We start from the raw sequence: 17,654 nt of genomic DNA on the forward strand, positions 1-17,654 counted from the left end.
GGCAAGGGTTTGCCATCTGCATCTTTTCTAAACTTTGGTAGATCTGTAATATTTATTGTCGTCTTGATCTGCTTAGTACGCTGAGGGACGCTCGTAGTTGAAATCGTTCTTGAACATCTTGTCCACTCATTATATGAATCATGTCTGACCAGTATTCGATACTGGCGAAATTGACCTATTTTCATGTTCGAGTGTCATGATGACATATTGAAAACAGAAGATTGGGTATTTGAATGTCAAGCAGAAGTAGAGTAGGAATATGATGATCATAGCGTAGAGATGCCATCTATTGTTCAACCGAGGTTGAGATGATCGGTCCAAGCTTAAGTTAATCAATTCGTTCAGGCACGCACCAAATACAAAAATAAGAGAACACGATAGACAGTCTCAACCCGCTGCTTTGCTAAAACCCTCTATGCCGTTCTCATTGTTCTCAATCACTCACTCATAGTCATCTTCCATCTCACAGAAATAACCGACCAGGATCGACTCACTTATCTCGATTCTTTAGTGCGAATTTCTATCAATCCTCGTCCTCATCTAGCGCTGGCCCGGCCTCAACATGAATGGATCAGGAAGCAATCATGCTTCTTCGTCTTCTTCGCCCTCACCAAGTAATATAGTCTTTATACCAGAAGGTGTTTATGATCCTCAACCACAGCCTACTTTTGATTATCATTCTTTGGACGGTCAAGATCCATCAATTTGCATTGACAATGGTCAGCCTCCCAGCGTTCATCTTTTATGTATCCAAGCAAGCTGACTCCTGTTATCAACTTAGGCGCACATTCATGGAGAGCAGGATTTAGCTCAATGCCTACGCCATATATCGATCGGCCAAATATAATAGCACGATACAAGGAGAGAAAGATTGGAAAGAATATAATGTTATTTGGAAGAGATACAGAAGTAGATGCCAATTCAAGAAGTAACATCAGGTCGATGTTTGATGGGGATTTATTGATACATTCTGATTTACTGGTACGTTTGACCCCAGACTGGAGATTTAGGTTTCAGATATTAATTAGATGAGAATGATCAGGAATGCACTCTGGATTTCACATTCCTTACATTAGGTATAGATAGTCCGAGAATAGAACAGCCAATAGTCATGACGGAGAGATTAGCGAATCCCTTATTTAGTCGAGCTAGTGAGTTGAAAAATCATATAACTTTCCCGAATCGAATCAAATTGACGAGAAACGGTGTATCAGTGACTTCTGAACTTCTCTTTGAGCTATACAATGTACCTTCGGTGACATTTGGCATAGACTCTCTATTTGCCTTTTCAAGGCAGAAACATCAAGATGGTTTAGCTGTTAATCTGGGTCATCAAGCTAGTACAGTAATACCTATTTTAAATGGAAAAGGAATAATGAGTCGAGCTAAAAGGTGAGATATACCTACTTATTGTACTTATGGAGCTAAAGTCATCCGTCGATAGGATACCGTGGGGAGGTGCACATGCATCGGAATTAATGCTCAAATTAGCTCAGATGAAATACCCTTCTTTCCCCACAAAGGTTACAGCCTCTCAAGCAACGGTAAGCTGGGAAGAAAACGATACTTCGGTCTATCGGCAGCTGACCATGTTGTAATTAGTTCATGTTTCGCGAAACATGCTACTTCTCAACGGATTATGATGAGGACCTGAGAACCTTAGCTGATCCTGCAAAGCTGTCCGAGATGACCAAAGTCGTTCAATTCCCATATACCACACCAGTGAGCTGATTATGGTCGTCCATAGCAATGAAGTCAGCTGACCAGCGTGCTTCATAGGAGGTGAACGAGAAGACGGAAGCTGAATTAGCTGCTGCCGCGGAGAGGAGAAGAGAGCAAGGCAAGCGATTACAAGAGATGCAAGCCAAACAACGGGCGGAAAAGGTAAGCTTTTTAACACCGTATGTCTATGTGAACTATAGCTTACTTCCGTGAATCTAGCTCGCTAAAAAGATAGCAGACCTGGAAGAACATAAACTGATACAGTCAGAAAGACCTCAATACAAGAAAGCCGAATTTATAGCGCGTCTAAGGGAAATGACCGATTTTGACAACGAAGCTGATTTAGATAATTATATCAAGAAAACTGAATTGGAGATAAGGAAGAAGCAGCGTAAAGACCTAGGTATAGAAGAAGAGCCTGAAGAAGAACCGTCTTTCCCACTTGTTGATCGACCGGATGCCGAGTTAACTGAGGAGGAGATCAAGGAGAAGAGAAAACAGAGGTTAATGAAAGCTGGTTGGGAGGCTAGGGTTAGAGCTAGAGAGGAGAAAAAGAAAGAGAGAGCGAGAGTGGTATGTCTTTGTAAACCGATTTTCATGAGTGTCTCACTGACATAGGTATCATCCCTTACATAGGAGGAGGAGAAACGACTGGAAGATGAAGAACGAACAACTAACTTGATTGGATGGTCAGCAAGGTTGAAAGACGAACAAGAGGTTAGTTTCATCCAGTGGTTCTGCCTGTAGAAGTAGCTGACATGTTTGCATTCAGACTGTAATCGCACGCATACAAGAAAGGAAGAAACGTAAAGCTCAATTGGGAGATAGGAAGTCTGCTGCAGCTCAAAACAGGATGAAGAATATCGCTAGCTTAGCTGCTGAAGAGAAGAGTAGTACAAGCAAGAAGAGGAAAAAAGGTGAAGGTGAGTAATCAGTTCAAACTGGATTTTGCATTATTAGTATTATTTATGCCGAATCTGACGTTTGGCTCAAAATACGATAGATGACGATGGGTTTGGTATGGACGACTCTGATTGGCATGTATACCGAGAGATAGTAAGCTATAGTCCAGGTGATATACTGAGGAATCAGATTACTGACTTGGATTCTTCCCTATAGGGTGGCGATGAAGAATCAGAAGCGGAAGAAGATGATCAACAATTACTTGATTCATTAGAATCTAAATTACTTCAATATGATCCTTCTTTCAATGAAGAACAAACATTAATTGGAAGAGCAGAAGCTAAAAATAAACTCATAAATGCGTTTGTAAGAGGAGGATTACAACCAGGTGAAAAATTTGATTATGAAGATATTAGATTAAATCATCAATTACATTTAAATGTTGAAAGGATTAGAGTACCTGAAACTTGGTTTCAACCTTCAATGTGGGGAATTGATTCTGCAGGTTTAGGTGAAATCTCAGGATGGGTTTTAAATGGATTTGAAGAAGAAGAAAGAAAAAGATTGATGCAGGTAAGTCATCTTTATTACTTGATCAATTTGGAACTTAGTGAAAATTATTTGATAATTGATTAAACTATGATATAGTGTATTTTCATTACTGGTGGTGGAGCAAAAATACCAAATCTTATACCTAAAATGCGTAATGCTCTTACACCAATACTACCTTTTAGAGCACCTCTGAAGATTGTTTCTTCTATAGATGGAGGTGATCCAAGATTAGAAGCTTGGAAAGGTATGGCTGAATGGAGTTATACGACTGAAGCGAAAGAAGCTAGAGTTACAAGAGCAGAATATGAAGAATATGGTGGAGAATGGTTGAAAGAACATAGATGGGGTAATGTACCTCCTTGATCATGTTCAGTAAATGCATTATACATTTGACGAGAATGTATACATGTATAATCACGGTATAAGCACATTTGATTGGTATATATATCCAACATTGATAGGTGTCTAACACTTAGAATCTGTACAACGTAACGACTCTTTCAGAAAAGTTTATATGGCATGAATGAAAGGTGTGTAGCTGAGTGTATCTCATTAAGTATATATACAAGGCAGAATGCTAGTGTCGACTTGTGATGATGAGAGGACGTAGTCAAATCATGATTCGTTCTATCGCAAGCTAGTTAGCGAGATCCTGTACGGATATTGTCAAGCTTACAGTAAGTCCTAACTTCTTTGCAGCTTCCCAAGCAGCTACATTTTTAGCAGATTTTCTAAAAGATCTAATAGATTCAGAAATTTCAATTCCATCAATTTGACATTTAATTTTCCATAAAAAACCTTGATTAGTTTGAATTTTATATTCTTGCCAATTTAATTCTCTTTTTTGATTTTTACAATACATTGAAATTAAATTTGACATTCCAATTGTTAATTTATCTAAATTTTTTAATTCTTCTTCATTTTTTAAACTAATTACTTTTCCATCTAATGTTGATCCAATAGTTAAATAATGTTGTTCAAATTCTTTTTTCATATAATTATAAAAAAAATCATATAAAGGTTCATACATTTCTCTTAACCATTTATCAATTTTTTTTAAACCTTTATTTAATCTTTTTTCAATTGAAAATGAAAAATATAAACCTGCAATATAAGCTTCAATTAATGCTGCTCTAACATCTGTTTGTGCTCTTAGAACTGGTAATAATTCTGGATGACCATTTAAACGTTGAGGTAAATTATATAATCCTGATATATGGGATAAAGTTGCGTTTGATACTAAATGCGCTTTAAGTCTCTGCGATCCATACATATGTACTGCTCAGCATGTTTTCAATGTTATTATGGACTTTATGGAAAATCACTCACTGTGGCTGTCCCAATAGTGAGATTTGGTCTGGATTCATGTAACCAAGTAGTAACTATCATACCTAGAATACTATCGCCTACATGTTCGAGCTTTTCGTAGTGCTTTGAGGGATTGTCAATCGGATCTTCGAATTGTCCTTTAGCCCTTTCAAACAGACTTTGGTGAGTGAAAACTTGCTTGAGAAGGTCGGGATCCTCTATAGGTGGCATAGGAGGTAAAGCGAATACAGGTAATTGTTCAACAGGAATGAGTAAGGCTTTTGCCGTTGGTCTTTTCTTGAATCGTTTGGAAGGTAAAGGAATAGGTAAGATTGGGATCGGTATATTCGGTTTGGTATCGACTGAAGAAGATGTTGAACCTCCGTTTTCTGATGTGGATAAGGTGAGATGACCATCATTTGGTCTTGAGGTGTTATCCATGTCTTCAGGAATTTCTGACTCCGCTTTCCTTTTGCCCAATGATGAAGGAACAAGTCCGCCTGAGTGGGGCAGTCGTCCGTTAAGCTTGACCATCGAAGTGTCTTCTTGGATTTCATTGCCAGTCTGTGAAAAAGGGTATACGGGACCTCGACGGGGAGTGTAACTTTCAATCTTGACGGGTCGAGGAAGAATCGGTCTTTGGAAGGGCTGATTGACGGAATTAGGCTTCGAGGTTTGAGCGTGATTCATCTCGTATGTTGAGGCCCAATAAGTGTTCATACGCGAGCTGGACGATTGGTCTGAATCCTCCTCTTCTGTGTTTGCTGGAGCATGGAGTTGGCTATGAGGCAAAGGGGGAAACCACATGGTGTTAATACTAGTGCTTGGTTCAGGTGAAGGTGAAGCAGTACGAAGTTCTAACGGTGTCGAACGAGTCATTTTACAAACCTTATCTCTGGTAACACAGCTGTTCTATCCATTCTTGTGTAGTCATAGGATTACAGATCATATGCAAAGGGAAGTAGACAAGATGATGAGACTATTCGACATCATTATACCCTTCATTCGGCATCAACTCGTGTTTCTATGACTGGTCGTCCCAAGTGGAGGTTCTATCGTAAGTACTATTACGTAACCTCACGTGACTCGGTCATTTGTTGTTGTCGTACTGCAAATGATGGAAGCCAAAACGATAACAATGTCTGAGCTATTCATTATGGTAATCGTCTCATTATCTCAAAGTACATTCGTGCTTTCATGCCCACGTCAGGTAGTTTAACTTGGAATGGAGAACCATTGAAGACCTGAGCAGTGATAGACTAAAAAAGAGAGACCTCCTTTCACTCCATGGCGTCATGACATCTTTCGACCCGTTTGCCCCGTCTCCGTCAGCTCAACCTAGAGATCAACCGCATCCTCTGAGTCCTTCACGAGTGGCAATATCTGTCAAGTCTCTGGTGAACAGCCCCGTGATTGATACGACACCCAGTCTTCGAGATGTCAAAGGAAAGGGAAAGGCAGTTGACTTTGACTTGGAAACTAATTTAATATTGGAAGGAGGGTCTAATGAGGAGAACGATGAAACAGATAGTGAAAGGGAAGATGTGGAAGATTCAGATACCGAAGATGAAAATGAAAATGAGGAGAACTGTGAGTCTACTTTTATTTCGGTTATTACTTATTATTTCAACTTGATCATTCTACTTGAGAATCATTGCTAATATAATATCATGTGGTTTCAAATTGCTTTTCATATACCAGATGAAGCCGAACGTCTACGACGAATAAGAGAGAATCAACTTATCCTTGCTGGACTTGGTATAGAAGGATCTAGCTCGAATTTAGGTATAGGATCATCATCTTTGGCCAGAATTCGAGATGGTAAATCTCCTCCGCCCGGTCAAATTGGAAATACAAATCCTACCAGAAGAAAAAGAGGAGAAATACCTATATTTGATAGATCAGGTCATATAATATCATTACCACCTGAAGGTCAAACTCATAAAATGGCTTGTATAGAATTACCAAGTGATAGGAGATTACGGAAGAGAATATCAGATGGTGAATATACAGATTGTTCTCGTTGGTCTGATGGTGAGACTCGGAGATGGAAATATGGCTTTGGTACTGGTCCTAAAATATTACCTGAAGGCGAGGAAGAGGAGATTGGAGGGGTAACCAAAGAATTCAGGTGGAGAAGATGGAGAGGACTAAATAAAGAACTCAGGCGTGAGATGCGTCAAAGGGGTGAATTGGTCGAGATGGATGCTAGGCCACTAGAAGCGATTATTCCTGAGGGTGTGACTGCCTACTCTGTGAGTCAGGTAGTTATTCAAGATGGCCCATGAAATGACCAGCTGATCACTATTCTTTTAGCTCATACCGGGTGAAACATGTCATCAATGTAGAAGAAAATCGGATAAACCCAAGATGAAGTGCAGAAATATCAATCCGATCTGTCGGGCTACATTTTGTGAGACTTGCTGCAAGAGGTGAGTCCGCAATTCTAGACGAATCCTCACTCCTTGTTCTTGCTCAACCCAATTTCCTGGCCAATCTCATTCTGATCGAACCACTCCCTCTAAAATGTCACACAACAAAGGAGACATCTCAAATTTCACCTTCCATCCTTTATCCTTAATAAACCGGGATCATCCTTTGATTCTGAGTTTCGTAATTAAGCAATGGCAAGCTGATATGTGATTTTGACAGATACAATTACTTTGACTTTGACGAGGAATCACGATCCTTCATTTGTCCACTTTGCAAAGATTGTTGTAATTGCTCAAACTGCATACGGAAAAAGAATTTAGCTCATCTGTTGAGCGCCAACAAAGGTAAAATCCAGCGGAAATCCCTAAAATATACAATGGGAGTAGAAAGTAACCGAGAGATGGACGTTCAGACATGGTTGGAGAACGCCGTCAAAGATATAAGTAGAGCACCATTCGATCTTGTCAGAATCGTGGATTATGAGAAAGATGTCATATCTCCGGATCTACCACTTGAAGCAGAAGAAGATATAGGAGAAAAGATAGTTGTAGAGAAGCCGAAAAAGATGAGAGCCAGAAAGAGGAAATTAGGGGAAACTCCGGGAGATCCGTCCACTGCCAACCCAGCGGGAGATGTAGACAAGCCAAAACCGAAACGGGGAAGACCAAGAAAGGTTGTTGCAGATGGAAGTGCGAACTCACCGACGGTCAAGAAATCTGGTATTAGGAAGACTGGAGGTTTAGTTATCAAATTGAAAATTCCAAAACCTCCTGCGATTGAGACCACCGTTACTAAGCGGCCGCCGAACCAGAATAAGGTGAAAGAAGTGGATTCGGATGGTGACACTGTAGGAGATTGGTCGGATGGGGAACCCGATGAACAAGGATCAGAATCGCCTCTCACTACTTTATCTTCCCTTTCGTCTGAAGGACCTGTCATACCACCAAGGTTACCTTTCCCTTCGCAACCGTTCTATGCTTCCTATCCTAGACTCGACCCAATTTCATCCAGCCAGACGGGAACTACAGTGAATGCAACGGAGCCTCTCAGGACTACACCTTTTGTAAACCCTCATTCGTTACCGCCAGCACTTGGCCAAACGTCACCCGAAGTGGATAACGACTCTCCAGATAGAAAAAGAAGACGCCCTCCTCCAAGAGCTAATATCATTAGACCACCCAGGCATAGTTCATTTTCAACCTCCCATTCGGATGCCCCAGAGAATGACGAGATCGTTGTCGAACAGCAACCTTCAAACGGCCTGATGATGGATGGTGTAGGAATTGGTCCCAGAAATCTTACCAACGATACACATAACCAAACTTCTGCTACAAGTTCACATTATCCACCGTTATCACATCAGCAACAACAAGAACAGCAGCTATCTCAGGTTCAGATTGAAAGGGTTGATATCGGTTCATCCGCCCTGACTTTATCAGGACCGACACCATCTCAAATTTTGAACGAGATACATAATCATAATTCCTATGATTGGTCTGGACATTCAAGATATCCGAATAATCCATATCAAAATCATCCGGGATATCAAACTCTATATCCTCCTTCTCTTCCTCTTCCTCATTCTCATCAACCTTCTTCAACTTCACCAGCATTTTCTACCTTACCATTACCAATCGATTATAGTTCATCATATCAGTATTCATCAGTTTATCCCCAAGCTATCAATCCTATGAGAATTGGATTAAACATATCAAGTGGTCCACCACCTTATTCACATTCTCCTATACATAGAAACTTGGAATTAAATCCTGATACATCTATTGAAGATCATTTTCTTGTTTCGCCACAACGTCCAAAGCTTCCTTATGTGAATGGAAGATTTGATTCGAATATTGTAGGACCTAATCAAGAGCAAACGCTTAATCATTTGGATATACTAAGCCTTGCTGCTGCTGAAGCCAGACATAGTCCTCAGCCTCCTTATGATTCGGGTAATAAGTAAGAAAAGGGCATTGCATTTTGTAGTGCATGTGAATGCGTGTATATCTTGTCGTTGTATGAAAATGCATAAACAAGTTGCATTTGATTCAATATTATCGCAATTGAATAAATCGATTGACTGTCATTCGTCTTGTACAGTTTGTTTGATGTTGTATAAGTCTATTAGATAATTGTCGGTAAAGAGAGGGATGATATCGGAAAGTACTGTTTGCCACTTGATTCGTCATTAAACGCGACATTTCCACAATCGTCCAGGATTGTAAACAAAGTATCATTCGTTCAATGTTCATCATTCATCATTCATTAATTATTCTCACACGATTTATTTAATCATACTTTAGAACAAAGGGTTGACTACAATTAAATATGAATCACGGTGATCATTCAGGACATCAAGGACATTCTATGCCAGGTATGGAAGAAGGTATACAAACATGTTCTGTATGTTTGTTATTTCATTAATTCAATCATTCAAATGATTTAACAAAGATTGTAAGTAAAGCTAATATCAATTTTATGATGAATTAATTAGATGAATATGTTATGGAATAATCAAATTAAAAATACATGTGTAGTATTTAAATCTTGGCATATTAATGGATCAACAAGTATGTTCATATCATGGTAAGTAAAATTAAATAACTTTTGATGAGTTATCAGATTTATTGTGTTCGTCTTAAAATATTGATTCTTTGATTATTTTCACAGTATTTTGATTATTGGAATTTCATTTTTTTATTCTTTTTTATTAAATTATATTAAAACTTTTGATCGTAAAATTGCATTATCAATTTATAATCAAAATTCAATTTCATCATCATCAATATCATCATCAAATTCAAATAATAATAGAAGAGAAAATGGTTTAAATTATAATTCAATTGAAATTGGTTCATTATCTAAAATTGGAATGTAAGTTTTTCTTTATGAATATTTTTCAGAATAAAAAAAAGGAAAAATAATATATGTTAATTGTTTATTTATCAGGATTAAATTATCATTATCTACAAGAATTATTAGAGCTATTTTATATTCAATTTCAATAGCTCTTTCATTTTGGGTAAGTTCTATTCTTTTTTTCGTTTTTGTTTTTCCTCAAAAACAAATCTTAGAATTAATCAGAATAGATCAATTACTAACCCGAATAATCATCCCCAGTTAATGCTCGTAGCTATGACATATAATACATATCTCTTTTCTTCAATTATAATTGGTGCATTTTTAGGACATATAACATATGAAGAAGAAATGGATGTGGGGTAAGTTCTTCTTCACCTCACTTATCTTGACACTTTCTCACAAATAACTTTTTTTTGTTCCTGTGTAGATCTGTGCTAGCTGGAGGAAATTCGAAAGGATTGGCTTGTCACTAATTCAAACCAATTAATATTGTACAGTAATATAATGTATGTTTTATAAATATCTGATATACACATTCTTCTATACAAGTGCAGGCAAATTTCATACTTGTGGGTGGGATCTCGAAAAGGTATATCATCTATAAGACAATGAGAAATCATATCAAAGCACGCGACGTATCAACGTCTCAAGAATAAAGCCAATATCAAAATCAGAATGGCTAATAAAACCGCTAGCATACTTGTCGAGACTGGACGCGAGGCAACGTATGGTCAACTATCATTCCCAGGAGAACTGCAAAAGAAAGGCTTATCACTCACTCCCTCCAAATGATGCTGGCACCACGATGACACGTATCGTGTTATCTGCGCTCGCGGAAACTAGCAGAGAAGCTGATGAATTGAATTTGAGAGCTGTAGGAGGGAAGGAATGCGCGTGAAGGATTTTCAGAAGGGGCTAAATTGGTTGGACACAAAATGAGTTCATCGGAATCTTTTCATTAAAGTATGATGAACTCACAGCTAAGGTTTTTGAGTCCAGTATACCTATCGAAAGATCGGAACAACCATACGCTAGCAATTTGCCATCGTCACTGATACACCGGATAAGAGGCAGTTAGCATAGTCTGACTATGATCGGGGCTAATCAGCGAGCTAAGCACTCTTACCTGACATCAAAGACTGTGACGGGTTTTGTCCCAACTTCCCTTCTAGCTATCACATCCCATTTGCCCAAATCTTCTCCTTTTGAGTCTTTCGGGCTCGAGTCTTCCTCGTGCTTCTCTAACGTCTTAAGCTCTTCGTCTGTTAAGGGCGATTCCGATGAAGAGGCAATTAGACCGAAAGACACCACAAAAGATTTACGAGGAGATCCTTTCTTTGCTGCCCTTGTGGCATTGAGTACGGCATGTATGACAAGTGGAGTCGCGGAATTCCTAGAAAACCTGCACGATGACTTTAGCTTAGCTTGCTTCCTGCAAGTGACCGAGATTATCAGGAGACTCACTTTGCGGATCGAAACGCAACAGGTGCTAGATCTAGACTTGGTGTAAAGATAGTTTGTTTCAGTTCTAATTTGACCGTGTTCTCATCTTTCACTTGGTATATGTACAAGGACTTGGTGGTCGTGACTATCAACTGTGTGATTAGGGCCCATATGTTAGCTATGTCTCATGTATCAGACGGAGCAACCTTATACCCCATAGTGATGTATGGTCCAAGCTCACCAAAGTACCATCCTCGCCACCCCAATCTAGATCAACCAATTCGTCATCTACCCCAAAGGTGGGTATTATGATATCTAAAGATGGGTAATTCAGTAAAGTCACCTTATCATCTGTAGTTCCAATTGCCAAGAACTTGTTCGAAGGTGATAATGAGGTAAGTTTCTGATTGACTCCATCATCAGTACGAGCTGAATCAGTGATCGATGTATGGATGATGCCTCAACTCACTTGATATGGATAATCATCTGACCATTCAGCTTGTATTGTCTTCTGACCTTTGACGAATTCAACACTAGCCCGGCATAGATTCAATTCAGCTTCATTGTCCGAACAAATAGGCGCAAGATAGCTGATCTCACCTTTCCTCTGAATACTTGTACACCCTACAATGTTGATTGTTCCCGTCTTTCACAATTGATGAAGAAGCATTCACACCGGTTATCATTTGTTTACCCTACATACATGTCAGCTGGTTCTCGGTTGACGTTGAACTGGACAGCTGCCTTACGGTCTTATCTATTGATAATGTCATTGGAGCATCTTCTTCGCTTGACAGTGTGAATTCGGATAAGTAATTGACGGATTTCCCATCTTTCGTGACCTTGCACACTTTCTGCCATACGACCAAACAATGATCAGTTTAAATCTCACAGCTTTATGAAGCATGATCCTCACTAATTTGTTCTTGATCCCAGATCTACTTGCTCCTCCCCCACCACCTAGTATCAAAGTCTCGTCATCTGCCCAGTCTAAGCAGTATACTGGAAACGCAGGTGTTGGGTGCGGATGATGAGCTGTTCTGGTCATGATTGTAACTACGAAGCGATTGCAATAGCTGAAAATGGCTTGCTGTTGTTTGTCAGGCTTGCAAGGTTCTATGCAAGACGAAGGAAATGAATATGAAAGTTTGTATACAAGTAATATAAGGTTGAATCGCTGTAAGTTATGCTTCATTCCTCATTCCAACATTGAGATGACGCGTATCACTATCTGTTTATGTTTACGTAATAGCATTTCCAGGTCAGGTGAAGGATTCGGTAAGGATTGAGTTGGAAAAGCCGATTGAATAAGAAAAACACCTATATATGGCCAACAGCGCTTGTCGAGGATTGCTGGTCACGATTTATCTTTTGATTTTCCATACTATTATCTCGACCTTTTAGCTCGTATACCCCACTACCACACATACTCCTCAAGACACAATGAGACCTACTGTACCACGACTAGTCAACATTCTCGTACCTGTGAAAAGGTCGATTGATTATGCAGTGTACGTCCTAACGGGAATATGAATCGGCCGATTAGGTAGCTAACGCATCTTTATGAATATAGCAAGATCAGAGTCGCATCTGATGGAAAGGGTGTCGATACCAATGTTAAGCATTCTATGGTAAGCTGACTTGCTTTTCAAAGTATCGTTGTACCATTGGTAAGCTAACATATGGTTGTGTAGAACCCTTTCGACGAGATTGGTAAGTCAAATCTCATCTTACACAAAACCTTAATTCTATAAATTGTCATAATTCCGCTAACATTCTCATTCTTTCTGATATAGCTGTCGAAGAAGCAATAAGATTACGTGAAAAAAAATCAGTAAAAGTAGATTCAATTACAGCAATTTCAATTGGACCAACAAAATCAATTGATACAATTCGTACAGCTTTAGCAATGGGTGCAGATTCTGGAATTCATATTTTAACACCTGAAAATACAATTATTGAACCAATATCTGTAGCTAGTGCATTAAAAAAAATTATAGAAGATAAAAAAATTGATTTAGTTATAATGGGTAAACAAGCAATTGATGATGATAGTGGATCAACAGGTGGAATTTTAGCAGGAAAATTAAATTGGTCACAAGGTAGTTTTGTATCTAAATTAGAATTAAAAGAAAATGGTGAAATTAATATTACAAGAGAAATTGATGGTGGTTTAGAAAAAATTACAAGTAAATTACCTGTTATTGTAACTACTGATTTAAGATTAAATGGTATGTTCTTTCCCTTTTCTTTTAGTTTATAAGCAAATAAAAAGGAATAAATCGCTGAATATGTGATAAATTATTTAGAACCTCGATATGCTTCTTTGGTTAGTTTATCGGAAATTGATTTGGAAGATTTCAGCTAATGTTGGAATACCCCTCATGTTTAGCCTAATATTATGAAAGCTAAAAAGAAGAAGATTGAAACTATCAAACCTGAAGATTTGGGTCTTGACTTTGTGAGTATACCAGATCGGGTTCTTCTATATCATGCTGATTTTACCGCTTCCCAGACACCTCGATTAGAGACAATTTCAGTATCCGAACCAGCTAAGAGACAAGGTGGTGGCAAGGTGAGCATTTCCTTCCGCATCTGACGACCCCGTCAATGGAAATGTATGGCTAATAATACATGTTTCATTTCAGGTTGAATCGGTTGATGAATTAGTAAGCAAAATGAAAGAAGCCGGTGTGATCTAGAGTATATAAGTTAGGTAGACAACATTTGGTATTGTTATGCAGATTTTATCCAATGGCGTGTTTGGCTTAATGCGAAGCCAGATGCACAGCGTTCCGTTAAATTGCAAGTATACATATATCTAAGTTGATACGATTTCCCTTAACCCAGACTATGCATAGTTTCATCAATCTATCAATTCTATAATCTACTTCTACCTATATCCAGATTTCCACCTTGCCCATCATACAAATTCCAAATCATACAACCTCCTAAAATGTTGAAAGTGTTTAATCGAAAAAGAATTTTGTTCTATTTTCAATAGGTTCAAAAGTTTTATCACCTTTTCCAGGTTGACCAGGAGGTCCAGAAGGAATACCAAAAGGTAAAATAGCAGTATTTTTCCATTGTGGAGAAAGTTCAAATAATTTATTAACATCAGTTTGAACTTGAGGAACAAATCCACCAAAATGCTATATTATTAAAAAAACAAAAAGGGTCAGAATCAAATTTTTAAATAATTTCTTAATTTTGTTTTTATTCAAAAGAATTTTGAATTTTATAAACTTACTTGTAAAGAAGCACCATATCCTTCAACTTCTAATGCAGTCCAAACTATATATTGTAAAATACCAGCAGAATTTTCAGACCAAATTGGAAAATGCTAAAAAAAAAAAAAGTAAAATGTTTATATTTTTATTAATTATCGCTTATCTTTCTAAAGTTATTAAATGAAAATGATAAGACTTACTTGAGATAAAAAAGGCATTTTACCTGAAAATGCATTAATTACATCTTGATCTTCAAAGAAAATAACAGATCCATAACCTGATTTATATTGAGTATTAATTTTATCTTCCCAAAAAATTTCTTGTTCCTCTATATATATAAAAAAAAATCATTTTAGCGATTTTCCATTTCCATTAAATATAAATAATCTTACTATTTCCACCTAAAGTAAGTTTATAAGCTTGAAAAACCACATCCCATAATTCTTCATGTTTTTTACCAGTAACAAGTACAGCTCTTGATTGTTGTCCATTAAAAGAAGTAGGTGCAAATTTTACAGATTTTTCAATTAATTCTTTAAGTTGTTCATTTGTTAAAGGTGATTCTTTTGTTAAATTATAATAAGATCTTCGATTCTAATTGAAAGAAAACAATTTATATGTATAATAAGTAAATTGACTTAATCAATTCAGTCTTATTTTGGAAGAAATTTAAATTAACTCACTTCGATAGCTTCGAAAAATGCAGCTGATTTAGACATTTTCGTAATTGTTGTTGTATCGAAAGGTCTAAATATAGAAGTAAAAGTGGTTTTACTATTAATTGCTCTTTGTGAGAATTTGAATGTTTGATTTAAGATGATAATAATGAGAATTGATCGAAAGATCAATTTAAATGTTCGTAAGAATGTAATTTTGATTTGATTATTTGAAAGATAGTAAAGAAGGGGAATGAATGATATTGTTAAATTCACATAGTTCAATCTCTTTCTATTTATAAGTTAATTTAGATTATCATCGACATCCGTTTTATCTTAACCCGTCGGAAATTTAATTATTAATCGATCGCGAAATCACATCATCTTTCAGGGTAAATTTTAATACTTGAATATAAGATTGGTAATACTAGTGAAAACTATTAATGCATTACCTCGGTCAAGGCAAGAATGACCGAACAAGATAGTAACAAGAATCCAATCCGTTGGGATCAATTCAAGTACAGGAGTACTCATTATTAACTTGATAATCGCATGGGTCACTAACAATTCCCATTGAATGATCAATGTGTCTATTTCTGGACATCATATGAATCAGCAAAGAGATTTTAGTTTAGATACATGAGATCCCATGAAAATAACTCAAATTCATAACATATCGTTATATTATCAATACCCAGCTATGAGTCAGGATTAAATACAACAATGACCGCGAAGGATAATATCCCCAATCACACCATATTATACTCCAAATTAAGCTTTCTTAGCCTTTTTCTTCTTAGCACCCTCTTCCGCACTTTCAACAATACCATTAGGTTCATTCCTCTTTCCATTCCCATTGACTACTTTCTGCACGGTTGTTTGCCTTTTAACAATTTGCCTGATCGGAGTTGATAAAGCGACAAATTCTCCTTTTTCTACTTCTATGGCTTCATCATCATCACGAACGATACCTTGATCTTCTTCAAATTGGGTGGTATTGTCGATTTGTCCTCCATCCGTTAACATACCTAGCAATCTTCACGGGATGTCAACAGATGTATCTCTACGGCTTTACCTCCTGCAGAAAATTAATATGTAAGGCTCACTCTTTGTAAATCTTCCTTCTGTCTGTCCACTCTTTCCTCCATTTGTTGAAGTCATTATCGATTTTCTTGGTTTCTTCAGCGGACATCGGATTGATAGCCGCTTCTCCATTGGAGGTAGATCGAAAAGGAGCGAGTGCTTTGAGCGTGATGTCGTTCTAGTGATACATCAATAAGCCCTGAGGCGTTCAAGTGATATACCCAAAATGCACTGACTTCAGCTTGAACACGTTCGATCTCTTTAGCCAAATCTTTGGTCTTGGGCAAAGCTTCTTTGCTTGAAAGGTCTGCATAACAAAAAAACGGTTGAGATCCCGTCGTCTTCGAGTACAGACGTTTGTCGGCTTACCTAATTGTAAGCTTTTCAACTCTTTCCTCTTTTCTTCCAATTGTTCTTTGATTTCCTTTATTTCCTTGTCCAGAGAAGCCAGTTCTTTCGGATCCAGCACCTCAAGGAGAGACTAGATCCGATTGAGTTAGCTGAGTAACCTCACCAAAGAGAATCTGGGTGGATATTGACCTGATTGTATAGGTATATAAGCTGTTTACCATATGGTTTCACAGTGAGTTGACCCTTCTCTGAAAGAACGTGTATTGGCTTCAGCTTGATTTGGCTTTCGCATATCTCTCCGAGGATATAGATGAAGTAGAAGCCAATTCAGTCTCAGCTCACCAGCAAGAGTGGCAAGTACTTTGACAGCGGCAGCCTTAGGTACTCTGTTCTTCAGATTCGCAGATACGTCAGCTATGATGATGAATAGATCAGTCTCTGGAGATCAGTAAAGGCTTGGTGAGTTCAATTGATAGAAGGTTGTTCAGGCATTAATCACCATTAGCAAAAGGACGATTCGTCTGAGACGTGAATTATTAGCTGCGCGGCTTGTACCAAGACAATTGCTGATTTTCAGCTCACCTCCTTCATATAGGCAAGCACCATCTGTATAAGGTAGTGTCAGCTGAAACGATTCCCACGAAATATGTTAGATCGAACTCACTTCCTCAGCTACAATGAGTTCGGGAAATCAGCCTTCCTTCCGCTTGAGCCTTACGATGACAGCTCACCCTGGTCCCCTTTGACTTGTTTCTCTTTCACTTCTTTCTTAGGCGCCATTTTGACAATCAGTATAGGTTAAGTCAGTAAGGAAATATTAGTTTGTTGACTTTGAAGCTTAAGAAAGAGATTGAGCTTGACCAAAAGGAATGGTTAGATTGTTTGATATTATGGTATTTATAAGTATCTATATTACATGCAGAGTTGACTGGATCATTCAATTGATGAATCATTTTGATGGTAATTCCAATTAAAAGCAAAGAATAAAAGTCGCGTAACCGTGCGCAAAGATAGGATGTTGAAGTCAGCCTGATAATTTGATCAAAGTCAATGGTGAACAAATGCGGGGAAGAGCCTGATTCATTCTTTAATCTTTGCCGCTTAAACCTTT

The 17,654-nt window shown here is 37.8% G+C and overlaps 8 protein-coding genes across 8 annotated transcripts; 4 read left to right on the forward strand and 4 right to left on the reverse strand.

Moving 5' to 3' along the window:
* Window positions 1-562: 562 nt before the first annotated feature.
* On the forward strand, window positions 563-3,540 carry I206_100787 (uncharacterized protein; the record flags this gene model as incomplete). The annotated part of the gene is made up of 13 exons (XM_019152320.1): window positions 563-719; window positions 782-981; window positions 1,043-1,151; window positions 1,215-1,392; window positions 1,445-1,544; window positions 1,603-1,722; window positions 1,780-1,884; window positions 1,942-2,295; window positions 2,359-2,439; window positions 2,495-2,645; window positions 2,726-2,778; window positions 2,842-3,198; window positions 3,274-3,540. 13 exons carry the CDS (start codon window positions 563-565, stop codon window positions 3,538-3,540), a joined length of 2,232 nt encoding a protein of 743 aa, XP_019014458.1.
* A 274-nt stretch (window positions 3,541-3,814) lies between these two features.
* On the reverse strand, window positions 3,815-5,364 carry I206_100788 (uncharacterized protein; the record flags this gene model as incomplete). The annotated part of the gene is made up of 2 exons (XM_019152319.1): window positions 3,815-4,435; window positions 4,507-5,364. 2 exons carry the CDS (start codon window positions 5,362-5,364, stop codon window positions 3,815-3,817), a joined length of 1,479 nt encoding a protein of 492 aa, XP_019014457.1.
* A 416-nt stretch (window positions 5,365-5,780) lies between these two features.
* Window positions 5,781-8,881, forward strand: I206_100789 (uncharacterized protein; the record flags this gene model as incomplete). The annotated part of the gene is made up of 4 exons (XM_019152318.1): window positions 5,781-6,075; window positions 6,187-6,740; window positions 6,802-6,917; window positions 7,138-8,881. The coding sequence occupies 4 exons, from the start codon at window positions 5,781-5,783 to the stop codon at window positions 8,879-8,881; spliced, it is 2,709 nt and encodes a 902-aa protein (XP_019014456.1).
* Window positions 8,882-9,246: 365 nt separating this feature from the next.
* Window positions 9,247-10,253, forward strand: I206_100790 (uncharacterized protein; the record flags this gene model as incomplete). Its single annotated transcript, XM_019152317.1, has 6 exons — window positions 9,247-9,321; window positions 9,413-9,504; window positions 9,589-9,792; window positions 9,868-9,940; window positions 10,039-10,139; window positions 10,208-10,253. 6 exons carry the CDS (start codon window positions 9,247-9,249, stop codon window positions 10,251-10,253), a joined length of 591 nt encoding a protein of 196 aa, XP_019014455.1.
* Window positions 10,254-10,418: 165 nt separating this feature from the next.
* I206_100791 (uncharacterized protein) lies at window positions 10,419-12,271 on the reverse strand (the record flags this gene model as incomplete). Its single annotated transcript, XM_019152316.1, has 10 exons — window positions 10,419-10,489; window positions 10,560-10,695; window positions 10,759-10,831; window positions 10,907-11,182; window positions 11,245-11,375; window positions 11,465-11,626; window positions 11,693-11,756; window positions 11,824-11,918; window positions 11,973-12,077; window positions 12,140-12,271. 10 exons carry the CDS (start codon window positions 12,269-12,271, stop codon window positions 10,419-10,421), a joined length of 1,245 nt encoding a protein of 414 aa, XP_019014454.1.
* Window positions 12,272-12,666: 395 nt separating this feature from the next.
* On the forward strand, window positions 12,667-13,925 carry I206_100792 (uncharacterized protein; the record flags this gene model as incomplete). The annotated part of the gene is made up of 8 exons (XM_019152315.1): window positions 12,667-12,734; window positions 12,797-12,854; window positions 12,918-12,936; window positions 13,020-13,454; window positions 13,533-13,552; window positions 13,616-13,684; window positions 13,739-13,798; window positions 13,872-13,925. The coding sequence occupies 8 exons, from the start codon at window positions 12,667-12,669 to the stop codon at window positions 13,923-13,925; spliced, it is 783 nt and encodes a 260-aa protein (XP_019014453.1).
* Window positions 13,926-14,192: 267 nt separating this feature from the next.
* I206_100793 (uncharacterized protein) lies at window positions 14,193-15,172 on the reverse strand (the record flags this gene model as incomplete). The annotated part of the gene is made up of 5 exons (XM_019152314.1): window positions 14,193-14,375; window positions 14,474-14,566; window positions 14,654-14,781; window positions 14,846-15,047; window positions 15,137-15,172. The coding sequence occupies 5 exons, from the start codon at window positions 15,170-15,172 to the stop codon at window positions 14,193-14,195; spliced, it is 642 nt and encodes a 213-aa protein (XP_019014452.1).
* A 708-nt stretch (window positions 15,173-15,880) lies between these two features.
* Window positions 15,881-17,323, reverse strand: I206_100794 (uncharacterized protein; the record flags this gene model as incomplete). The annotated part of the gene is made up of 10 exons (XM_019152313.1): window positions 15,881-16,145; window positions 16,216-16,370; window positions 16,429-16,499; window positions 16,562-16,673; window positions 16,733-16,791; window positions 16,886-16,957; window positions 17,043-17,064; window positions 17,126-17,149; window positions 17,208-17,215; window positions 17,275-17,323. 10 exons carry the CDS (start codon window positions 17,321-17,323, stop codon window positions 15,881-15,883), a joined length of 837 nt encoding a protein of 278 aa, XP_019014451.1.
* Window positions 17,324-17,654: the final 331 nt, after the last annotated feature.

The sequence above is a fragment of the Kwoniella pini genome, chromosome 1 (assembly GCF_000512605.2).
Source record: "Kwoniella pini CBS 10737 chromosome 1, complete sequence".
In the NCBI taxonomy this organism is placed as follows: Eukaryota; Fungi; Basidiomycota; class Tremellomycetes; order Tremellales; family Cryptococcaceae; genus Kwoniella; species Kwoniella pini.